This window comes from Staurois parvus, unplaced genomic scaffold (genome assembly GCF_062004578.1).
Source record: "Staurois parvus isolate SC_StPar_1 unplaced genomic scaffold, SC_StPar_1.0 ptg001680l, whole genome shotgun sequence".
NCBI classification, from domain to species: domain Eukaryota; kingdom Metazoa; phylum Chordata; class Amphibia; order Anura; family Ranidae; genus Staurois; species Staurois parvus.
This window is the reverse complement of record NW_028319476.1, coordinates 26,318-37,663: the sequence shown is the minus strand read 5'-3', so window position 1 is coordinate 37,663 and position 11,346 is coordinate 26,318. Positions and strand designations below refer to the sequence as shown.

Sequence of the window (11,346 nt, the reverse complement as noted above, 5' to 3'; positions counted from 1 at the left end):
GATCCCTTTTGCACAGGGAGAATTCCCTAGACTGAATTCCTGAAAAACCTTTATATCTTAAATTTGTGCTATTCTATATTTGACAAAGCACAGCAGGATTAAACTGGTATTAAACCCAAAAGCATAAATTATATCAGTTTACCAATTCTCATGTGATGGTATTAATTTTTTATAGACCTATTTTCACCTGATTCAGCAAGTTGTTTTTCAACACAAGCTGTCCAGCAGATGTAGCAGAGGGTTACAAACCATTTTACACTGACTAGGGTGCTTATAATCAGCATGTAAAACCTTTAACCCAGAAGGAAAAAGTTACAAAACAGAAGACAAGAGTAGTTATCAATTTTAAATCCATTTACAGGGATAATTCAGTCTATAGCTACTAGATTACCCCTCTTACTGAAGCAATTAAAACTGAGCATCCTGTTATTACTGCTTACAGTGTTAGCTGAAGTTTGGCTTCAAATTGTTTGTGTATTTATATCTGCTAATATATAACACTCCCTAGACCAGCAATGGGCAAACTACGGCCCGCGGGCCGTATACGGCCCGGCGGACCTTTTAATCCGGCCTGCGGAGCTAGGCTCCTCTCACAGTCCGCCCTGAAGACCGGTGTAGCATGAAAATCTTCTCCTATGAGGATCTGTCCCCCTCGACGTATCTGCGCATGTGCCGGAGATCGCCGATCAGCTGCTAATGCCTGAAACTGGCACATGCGCAGATACGTCGAGGGGGACAGATCCTCGTAGGAGACAGATTTTCATGCTACACCGGAACGGCGCGGGAACACTGCGAGAGGAACGCGCGGAGCAAAGGTAAGTGAATTGACACAGGGGGGACTTGATATGGGGGATGAATAGGGGGGATGAATTACTATAGGGGGGATGAATTACTATATGGGGGATGAATTACTATACTTACTATGGATGACACATACACATCATTCATCTACTCTTGGTCCGGCCCCCGGGTCCAATATATGAACCCATTGCAGCCCTCAAGTCAAAAAGTTTGCCCACCCCTGCCCTAGACTGACAATACTATTCTTCAAAGGGGTCTCTTGCTCCTTCATCCAGAGTGTAAGCACACTGGCCAGATCACCAGGTGAAAAGAGGGAAAAAAGCCTAAAGAAAATGGATGCAGCCACCACATCTCAATTGGGTAAAATGCAATGTATTAGATTTTTGGTTTAAATACCGCTTTAAAATGATCACCACACAAAGGAAGATCATTATTACAAAGATTTATTGACTTCATATGGCAGGTTTTACAAAGATTGAGTATTTACAGAAATATCTACAGACATGCCTAGAAGTACAGCCAGTTGGTTATCTTGGGCTACTGTCATTACAAGGCAGTTGCAAAGAGCGGACACGTTTGGGTGACAAATATATAAAAAAAAACTATACATAATTAGGAAGCTTCTTCATCCTCGATCTTTGGAGCCAGATAGTATTTCACATGACCCATATCTGCAATTCTGTATTCCACCACTGCAAAAAGAAAAAAAATTAAACCAATAAAGAGAACCTAAAAAAATGACCTTCTAAAGACAACCTATGGATCACATGGTTTATACTGCCACCAAGTGACTGAATTTAGATAAGGTAATGCTAAAATTAAAAACAGTTCAATAGAAATAGTGACCTTAACTTCTGGTACAGCTAGTTAAGCACCAAGTATAAGATTTGCCATCACACTCACCCAGGGGGATATCTGCTGACATGCTGAGTGTCACTGATGCAGACAGGGGTGTTGCTTTGGTGAAGAAATTCAGGTATCGCAAAGCAAACGTTAGCTGGACTGGCTCATTCATTTCTATTGTGACCTGTTGAAAGTGAACACATTTGTCATGACCTGGTTAAAGGACAGAATGAAGATTTCATACAATGTGCTTTACACATTCTGCTGTGCAAGAAAGTTACAGGCATACTTTCAGCTTTATTCAATGCAGTGAGAATGCTGTACTGCTCTGAGCTGCCCGCATCTGTAGTAAGACGTTTGTCCTCAACCCCCATAGTTAGTCACAGGCTACTGATGGTAGCTCCTCACTGCACTAGTCACAAAAAAAAAAAAAAAAAAACGACTTTACAAAGATCATTTTTAAACAAACAAGTCCATGTTCATTACATACCCTGCAGGTAACAAGTTTCCATTTACAAAATTGCTGACACGCTAGCTAGTAAAAGCAGAATTTAACTGTTTTAGGAGCTCATTAAATAAAGCATCATCCTGACATTTTAGGTGCTATCTTGCATTTCTGGAGCTACCCATTCTGGGGAGGTTGTAAACCCCTATATATACCCTAAGTAGTGACGGTCCTTTGGTGATAGATTAAACAAATCTTCCTTAAGTTGTACCTGTTTATCTGCAGGCCTCTTTCCTACAGCTGTTTAAATTTCAGAATTTATATGGCTTGTCTGTGCTTTAAGAAAACAGGGGGCAGAGAGCTGAAGACATCCTTCAGAGCTCTCTTGAAAAAAAAAAGAAAAAAAAAACCCATCCAGGAAGAATCGAGGTAGTCATTCTCAGGCTGTATGCTGGAGTTCCCTACAATCACCTTTTTGATGTCAGGAAAACTTGTCAGAAGTGACTTGTGCTAAGAGCAGAAGAATAAAGGAGCAGACACTGCAGTGCTCTGAATTGAGACAAGTACACACTATACAGGGATATGCTTTGTACATATTTCACAGAGGTTTGCAAACACTTTAAAGTAGGCTTGTGAAAACAGATTGGAAACTGCCATTGTTTGCTAAGCAAACGCGTTGTAACAGTGCTGTAATCTATATCCTCCCTTCACAATCTGCGTTCTCACTGACCTGGACAAGGGTCTGCACTAAAAAAAAAGTGCAATAGTGGTCTGTCAGATTTTTAGTTAAAAAGCTCATGGAGCAGAGTTGGATCTACATGTTTGTTCCTGGTTAGCAAGTTAAAAGTTACTTAAAAACCAAGTCCACCTTTTTTTCTTCTATAATAAAGCATGAACCAAATTAAAAATATATATTTTCTTTTGCATAACCCAATACATAGCCACGCCCACTGTTTTTAAGTGTCTTAGTGCACTTTTAGTTCAAAGTATATTACTGTACAATTGTAGATGCTTTTCAGTGAAAGGGGATTGTGAATACACTAATGAAAATGGGCAAGATTATAACCCTATTTGTCCTTAAATCTACGTAATTAAAAATAAAAAACAACACAGGCCCCATTCACTCACGTTGTACACTGGGCATTCAAGAGAGGGCTGCCAACGCACCAAAATGCATGCCAAGGTACACTGCCTTAGGGCAATGGGGTACTAAAAGGAATGGCACTGCAATGCGTGAATGGTGTTTTGCAGTGATGCAGCAGATATAAATGGGCCCTTCCAAGTTTTTCCTCCAGCAGCTAACTGCCTGGCTCAGCAGTTCCTCCTAGAAACCATAAATACAGACATACTTTTCCATGGGGCTAATATAGTTCACTCTGAAAATTAACACCAAACCTAAAAGCAGCAAAGAAACCCTTTACTAAAATGTATGTCCTGTTATTTCATATAGGAGGAGATCAAAAGACATCTACCCCTTCAGACGATAACATATGTTGCTCTATCCCATTAGCATAGCCACTTATTCTAGGGAATGAAAAAGTGGTACTAATATAGGACATGAAGTCCACGTGATCCATTTCATGTTACACATGAAACATGGTCACAACCTGCCCCCGGCATCTCCCTGCAGTGCTGTCTTTGAACTTGGCGCAGCTGTGCATTGCTCCACCTGTACAGCCACATCATTCATGTGATGAATAAAAATACCAAGAACCTTCCGCCACTGTGGCAGAACTCCGTTCTCAATGGGGCACAAGTGCAGTTACATTACCAAACTTGCAGTGCAAGGATACTTTTTCCAGCCCTGTAACAGTAGGTCTATACTTTGGTACAGAGAATTAGTCTGCAGGACGCCAAGCATTGCACCCATGACAGATGCAATGCTTTGCAGACTTAAATGCACATTGCTCAGTGTGAATGTTTTTTTCTTACAAATGTGAAATTAGCTTTTCAGCCATTGTATCAACATTCTTATAGGCAAGGAAGTACCATGTTTCCTCAGAACAAGTTGCCTATAAATAGTATGGTACAGGTAGATTGTCAGGGGTTTACCCAAGACTTAGTCTTAAATGGGGTTAAGTGTTAATTATTGGGGAAATGCCAAGTTCACATTTTTGGTTAAATGTTAATTTTTTAAAAGGGGTTAAGTGGTAAGGCAACCTATAGGATTTAGGGACATGCAGGTTTGCAGGCGGTATGGTTAACCGAATGGATAATCAGATGCGTCTGAAAAAGGTCAGTGCCAAAACTTCAGGTGCTATAGCTGGGAAGGGTAACCTGTCCAATTGAGTTACAGAAGTACACCAAGTTTTAGCACAAACACCAAGTATAAATCATATATCAAACACTCAGGAGACATCAAAATTGACTGCTTTCTAAATGCATTGCAAATGTTGGTTAAAAAAAACTGTCAGTCCAGTTTTAGTGTGATAAAATTGGTAGCTTCATTAAGGCATGGTACAGTCCAGCAGAAATTTAGATTTTGGTATCCTAAAATAAGGAGTTTACTAGTTTTAATCTTTGAATCCCACCAATAAATTCTTATTGTTTGATAAAAATAGAACAGGTTGGACCCTTGTGTTTTTTCCCTGCACACAAATAGTAAGGTAAGGATCCACACAACCAAGGATGCTCTTCAGTGTATTCGGAGACCACAGAATAAAAGTCGCAAATACAGAAAAGTTAACTTTTCTGTATTTGCAAATATACTGTGGTCTCCAAACACCAGCATCTAAACAGCATCCATGGTAGTGCAGATCCCTCCTTACCTCACTATTGTATGCAGTTTGAGCACCTCGGAATCGGGCACCGTTGCCTCTTCAAGTTATATCGGTAGCAGCACGGTTGTGTGCATTTGTTTTTTTCCCCCCTCACAACCCATCCTGGGGAGATTTCCTGGTAATGTCAGACTGGAAGTGATGCAAAAGCTATTACGGATTTATCCACACAATACTATAAAACTTGTCAGAAATAGAATTTGATAAATCATGTCACTTACAGCTTCCTCCTCTTTATCAACATTTGAAGTCTGTGATAACTTGACATTTCCTGTACCCAGCTCCCCACTTGCAGAGAATTTCACTCCATCCTTTGCACAAGAGATCACAACGGCATCACCAATCTGGCTAAGATCTCGGCAGATACGTGCAAACTCTCCAGACGGCATCTTTATGACACAGCTGTACTCTTGTTCCTGTAGAACAAAAAGCTGCATTAAAGCAGATATTCACCCCAAGACTGTGCCACCTGCATGCAGCCCTGTTCCTCCCCCACAGTTGGAATTGTGTTTCACCGCTTTATTTTTTGTGCTGAGGCACTATTCTATTTCTCACCTAGGTAAGAACAATATTGCACAAGGATGATGTAAACAAAATTTGGGGCCTTTTTTTTTTCTCTGCACAAGCACAAGTGCACCACAGGGTTGTGTCAGCTCCCCCCCCCCCCCAAAAAAAACCTTTAGCGCATCTACACACCGGGCAATCAAAAATGGTGGCACAAGTGGAGGGGGAGCCATGATTGAAGGGACACTGATGCTTCCCTAACATCTGCAACATGAAGTAAAAGTCCATATGTGAAAGCCAACAATCTAAAGCCAGACATTCACTTACCGGAATTCCTAACTGCTCAACATCCAAATCCATCAGCTTCATCTCGTAGTCAGAAACCTTCTCTTGATCTACAATACAGTATGTCAGCGTGTTACTAATCCTCTGATAGAGTGCAGATAAATGGCATATTTTACACATGTAACCAAAAAATAAACCACTCAAGTTTTTGAAAGTCTTGCTAACTCCATTTATTCTTTGTAACGCTACATGGATTAAAAATCAAAAAGGAACCTACAAGACTAGAAAGGGTAGCTCATTACCAAATAATTTTACATATGCTTTCTCTAGGTCTGTCACACAAACATCACCACCCAGTAAGCAACTGACCTGAAACACGTATGCAGGGACATTCACACTGCATTAACCACATGCTTGCTCAGGTCATTGAGTACCAGAACTAGTGGATTAACCACCATTCTTCTCAGATGCAGTTAAAACAACCTGCTTTAAAGTTTTTTCATGTAACAGTGCTGAAATGCAGGATCTTGTGATGCCTCCAAATGTTATTCTTCACACGTTCCTCCCAGACAAGTATCATTTGATAGATTTTCATTTATTTCTTGTCCCAATACCATGGGGGCAGAAGTGGTTTCTCCAGTAGGGACAAAAATAAGGCCCTAGCTTCCCCAATTAGAGGGGTTAGCACCAACCCATCCACAATCCTAGCATGGAAAAAGCTGGAGCACCACCACGGCTAAAAATGGTAATACTCAAAGCTGCCGATCATAGGGTTGTCTTTCCTTCTGTAATCTGTATTTATGGATACTGGTATAGTTCTGTGATTCCTAACTATGATGCTTTTACCATGCTGTGTCCACCACCAATCCAACCCATAGCTGACCTGAAATCTGGTATAACATGATGAACGTTAAGCAGTAGCAAGACTGTGGAAGCCTCTTGCACACTGGGCGCTCAGTCGTGCTGCATGAGATTCTGGCAGTTAATGCCAGTGCAAGGGCACTATCCAGCCTTGCTACCAGCAGCCTGTAAAAGTCTGAGAGACAAAAGCTGTTGGGGCTGTGCAGTGCACAGAGAAGTACTATTGTTAGGGCTGTGTGCACCCAGGGGTGAATGTCTGCAATGCAAGAAGTCTGTTCTAGGCAGTCACCAAGCTCAATTTTTTCTCTAACATTAGTATAACTAGGTGCACCATCCAGCTGCGACAGCTGAGCCTTCAGACCAAAAAAGCCAGGATCTCATACACAGTTGCTTAAAGTGGTAGTAAACTCGCTTTCATTTGTAACTAAAAGGTAAGATTATAATAAAGCTAACCTGTAGGTACAAGGAATATTTCTTAAACATGCACCATTTAGGAGATATTCGCCAACTCTGCACCTGGTGACGTCACTGGCACATGCACTCTGAAAGGACGGCATACTGAGTATGTTCCTTTAGAGCACTGTGCTGCAATCATGGCTCCCATACACATGCTTGTTTGTGATGTCATTGTGGCTTGGGCAAACGGATGCAGCCCCCGATAACAGAAAGAAAACCGGGTGAAGATGGAAGCCCTGTCAGCACACCATTGCAAGGCTTTGATTCGAAGTCTCTCATAACATGCTTGTATGCGATTCAGGTTTTTTTCTTTTCTTCAAATCACCTTTTACTACTGCTTTAACACCCAGTGCACAGGGCTTTAAAGTGATAGTGAATTCTGATATAAAATTTGTAACTACAGGCAAGAGTATTACCTGTAGATCCAGTCCTGTTTAGGAGATTGTCACATCGTCTTTAGCTGATGTCACTGCACAGTGCAGTGACGCTTTGCTTTCAGGCCACACCAAGTATGCCTCTAAAGTAGAATGCTGTGCTGCGATGTCTCCCATGCTCATGTGCAGGAGTGATGTCATCACAACTCCAGAACATGAACCTGGAAGAAACCAGGCAAAGATGGAATTGCCAGCAGCGACAGCTCAACCCTGGAGGGTTCCATTTAAAAAGCAAGTCTGCCATAATGCGCTAGCATGCAGTGCACACTATGGCATAAACCTACAAGAGCCAATAAAAAAAAAAAAAAAAAAAAAACACTAATGCTGTAAAGCAGAACTAAAACCTCCTATCCTTTTCAGCCAAGGAAGCTGCCATCTTATGGTCCCCATACACTAGAAGAAAAATTGTTTGAAAATATGTAATTTGGTCCGTTCATTTTTTCATGCAGTTAATGCACACAGAAAATGGTTTTTGACTTTGCAGAGCATAAAAAAACCCCCAAAGGAACGGGTGGTAAAACCTTAGCCTAAACTGTAAGGTTAAAGCAGAGGCCGTCAAAATAAAAAAAGTCAGCAGCTACAAAAACCAAACACCTGTTCAATTCAAATCCAATCCACCGGCAATCACGTGTCCTCAGCATCTTCATTGTGGGCACCCAGCTGTGACAGCTTGCGGCTTTAAAGGCAGCTGCCCTCTTTGCATGAGCAAGCAGCACTGCAATCTGATTCTGTAGTCTGGGACTTGTCATGTCCCAAAAGATTACAGGGAGGGAAGAGGGGAGGACAACTTCCGCTTGCCACGGAATTGGAAGAGAGTACCTGTGAAATTCCTTACCCCCCCACCTGCTCCCTAAAAGGTGCCAATCCTTAACGGGAGGTAGGGGATGATACCCTAAAGTGCCTCCTGGTCCTTTAAGGGTTTCAAGGTCATGTGACCACCGTTGATTCGCCATCACAATTGGGAAAGGTAAATTCCGTAAATACCTGACGTGTGCTGGGAATGCGCACTCAGCACGTTTTTGTTAATTGCATGCAAATGTGCGGCTGCTTGGCGTCAAGACCCAGATGCCGGGAGACCGCAAATTTGCGTGTGGCCGGTGTGAAGAGGTCAATGTATTTCTCGTACATTGAAAACAATAGCAATAGAACTGTTGGGACTGAGCATATGTGACATTATGAACAAAAAAAATGTGCATTGCATGGGTTATCGTTTGAACTTCAGTACATAATGGTATTGTCTGCTCACTATTTTAAAAAATTTGAATGATTCTGTTACTGTATGGTCAGCATTAGCCTCCGATCTGCAACTGCCATGATTTATTACAGGTACTTGAATAGCGGAGTGCTTTACACATATATTGTACATTCACATCAGTCCCTAACCCTCAAGGGGTGTACAATCTAAGGTCCCTAACTTACATTCATACATACACATACTAGGGATAATTTAGACAGGATCCAATAACCAGCATATCTTTGGAGTGTGGGAAGAAACCCATACAGGCACAGCGAGAACATGTAAACTCCAGGCAGGTGGTGCCGTGGTTGGGATTCAAACCAACGACCCTAGTGCTGCCAGCCGGAAGTGCTAACCATTTAGCCTCTGTGATCAGTTAAGACACCTGTGATTTGACAGCTTGGTTGATAAGCAAATGTGACTTAGCATTCCTGACATACCAGGAATGTAACTTTAAAAACTGATTCTGCTCAAACATTGATTGGTATAAAGCCGTTACATTCCTGGCATACTGGGAGTGTAACTGTCACATTTGCTTGTATTCTCAACCAAACCAAATGGTTGAATCATCACTGATGACATGTGCAGCACCATGGCAGTTACAGATCAAACAGAGGCTAAAGATGTCAGTTTCCTCAGCTGTAAGGGATAAGAGGGGCTAGGTCTGCTTTAAGATGACTGAACATAAGTGAGGATTTGTATCAGTATATTTGAAAAGCTCTAATAGTTACGCTTTCCAGCATGTAACAGAAGAGTTCATTAGACATCATAGTGGGATCATACAGCAGCACAAATCAGGCCACTTACTGGGTGACTCGAACACCATGGTGACTGTGTCTGCATTGTCCTCAGCTCTCAGTGTGATGATATCGTCACTTGCAGCACACTTCAGGATTTTGGACATACTGGAAGAGGAAATAATAAGTCATTGTACACATTGCATTCCCTCCATTACACCGAGCGTCCAATCACATGTATACAGAACACGGAAGCACCGGCTGCTTTCCCGCGCGGAAGGCGGCTCTTTGTTGGCTAGGAAGCCGTGACATCACCAGCGCGCGCTGGCAAGTCAAAAAAAGGACCGCGCGGGAGACAAGACGAGGCATGTCCTCCGGGGATGACCCGCCCACATCATGTGATTAGGCCTGTCAGCCTATGACAGGCCAGATCAGATAGGTTCGTGCGGCCCCATTGCTGTGTAAAGGCGCCAACTGCGAGAACCCGTAAAGTGCTTATGTCGTACAGACCCATCTCCAATCTAATCCGTATAAACAACCCCAATTTCTCCAGCCCCAGCACACGGTCCCTATGTAGGTATCAGCCGTTCTAGTCAGCGGAAGCCGCCATGCTAATCTCCCAGTCTCACCTGCTCATTTTGACCCCGATGGACTGGTTGCGGTCACAGCGGTATGTATCGAAGCCATCGGAGCGGAGGGTGAGCTGCACCAGAGAGACGTGGGACGAGTCCATGCTCTGCAGGCTGATGCCGCTGGAGGTGATGTCCCAACACGCCTCATCGATCAGATCCTTCAGCGCCTCTAGCACCTTCTTCAGGATGGAACCCTGCACCAGTCTGGCCTCGAACATGGTGGCGGAGAAGATCCGGTGTGTGTGGCGTGAACAATGAGCTTTTCCCGCCTGCTGCTCTGATCCCGGGACACCGACTCGCCCTCCTACCTTCTCTCACTCCGGCGCCAAATAAGCCCGGCAGCGCCGCCTACTCCGTCTTTTACTGCGCCGGTCATGTGACCCGAAACGTCACGGGAGAATGGCGCCAAATTCATTTCCCGCCTCACTGTGCAGCTGTTCCCCCGTGAGGAGAACAATGTCAGTGCTGAGAAGGTGATAGACACCTAAAACACAGCACCACTCTACTCTGCTCCACAATAAATAATAATACACATATGTATAAATAAATCCACACATGACTGGGATGTACAAACACAAGCTGAGTGCTGTGTGTTCCAGTGTCTCTCTCCACACAGCACAGGAGGGAACTTCTACATACACATACATGAACTCCTGAGAGCTGTAGTGTAAAACTGTCAAATGTGCGCTGGAAGCCCACTCAAAGTAAATGTGCTGTCTTAGGCTACGTTCACACTAGCGTTGTGTGCGGGCGGTAGAGAGGCGTTTGGGAAGCGTTTTTACCGCTTCCCAAACGCCTCGGACAATTCTGCACATTGCAGCACATAGTTTGTTCTAACGGGAGCGTTAGCGTTGTGGCAAAACGGACGCCTCTAGTCGAGTCAGGAGGCGTTGAAGCCTCCAATTCTAGTCTATGGTGCCACTTTGCGGGGCGTTTGCAGAGCGGTAACACCATTCAAACTTCATTATAGGCGTTTGTGGGGCGTTTTTAACGCTCGGCAAACGCCTAGCAACCGTGGCTGAACCGAGCATGTGGTGTTTGCGCAGTGTTTGCCGAACATTAAAAAACGCTCCGCAAACGCCGGACCAACGCTTGCCAAACGCTATAGGGTGTTGGTAAAACAGTCAAGTGTGAACGAGCCCTTAGAGCAGTGGTTCTCAACCTGTGGGTCGCGACCCCTTTAGGGGTCAAACGACCCTTTCACAGGGGTCCCCTAAGACCATCAGAAAACACATTTCCGATGTGTAAAGAGCAGCTACTGTGTAGAAAGCAGCTGCTGTGTTGAAAGCAGCTACTGTGTTGAAAGCAGCAATATTGGAGGTAAAACGACACTC

At 43.5% G+C, this 11,346-nt stretch overlaps 1 protein-coding gene and 1 non-coding gene across 2 annotated transcripts; both read right to left on the bottom strand.

Annotated features, from left to right (window-relative positions):
- Positions 1-1,228: 1,228 nt before the first annotated feature.
- LOC149434771 (DNA sliding clamp PCNA) lies at positions 1,229-10,361 on the bottom strand. The gene is made up of 6 exons (XM_089663406.1): positions 10,010-10,361; positions 9,451-9,548; positions 5,698-5,765; positions 5,088-5,282; positions 1,705-1,828; positions 1,229-1,493 (listed from the first exon to the last, which is right to left on the bottom strand). Exons 1-6 carry the CDS (start codon positions 10,228-10,230, stop codon positions 1,414-1,416), a joined length of 786 nt encoding a protein of 261 aa, XP_089519532.1. The 5' UTR covers positions 10,231-10,361; the 3' UTR covers positions 1,229-1,413.
- On the bottom strand, positions 3,513-3,647 carry LOC149434772 (small nucleolar RNA SNORA29). The gene has a single exon (XR_016308623.1). It is a non-coding gene; the product is annotated as a small nucleolar RNA SNORA29 (small nucleolar RNA).
- Positions 10,362-11,346: the final 985 nt, after the last annotated feature.

Excerpts from the sequence above, each read along its gene's own strand:
- LOC149434771 (XM_089663406.1), bottom strand. The coding sequence starts at position 10,230 with ATGTTCGAGGCCAGACTGGTGCAGGGTTCCATCCTGAAGAAGGTGCTA. Across the intron at positions 5,766-9,450 it reads CATGGTGTTCGAGTCACCCA|ATCAAGAGAAGGTTTCTGAC; the intron begins GTAAGTGGCCTG and ends ACTGTATTGTAG. Across the intron at positions 5,283-5,697 it reads TTGAGCAGTTAGGAATTCCG|GAACAAGAGTACAGCTGTGT; the intron begins GTAAGTGAATGT and ends TTTGTTCTACAG.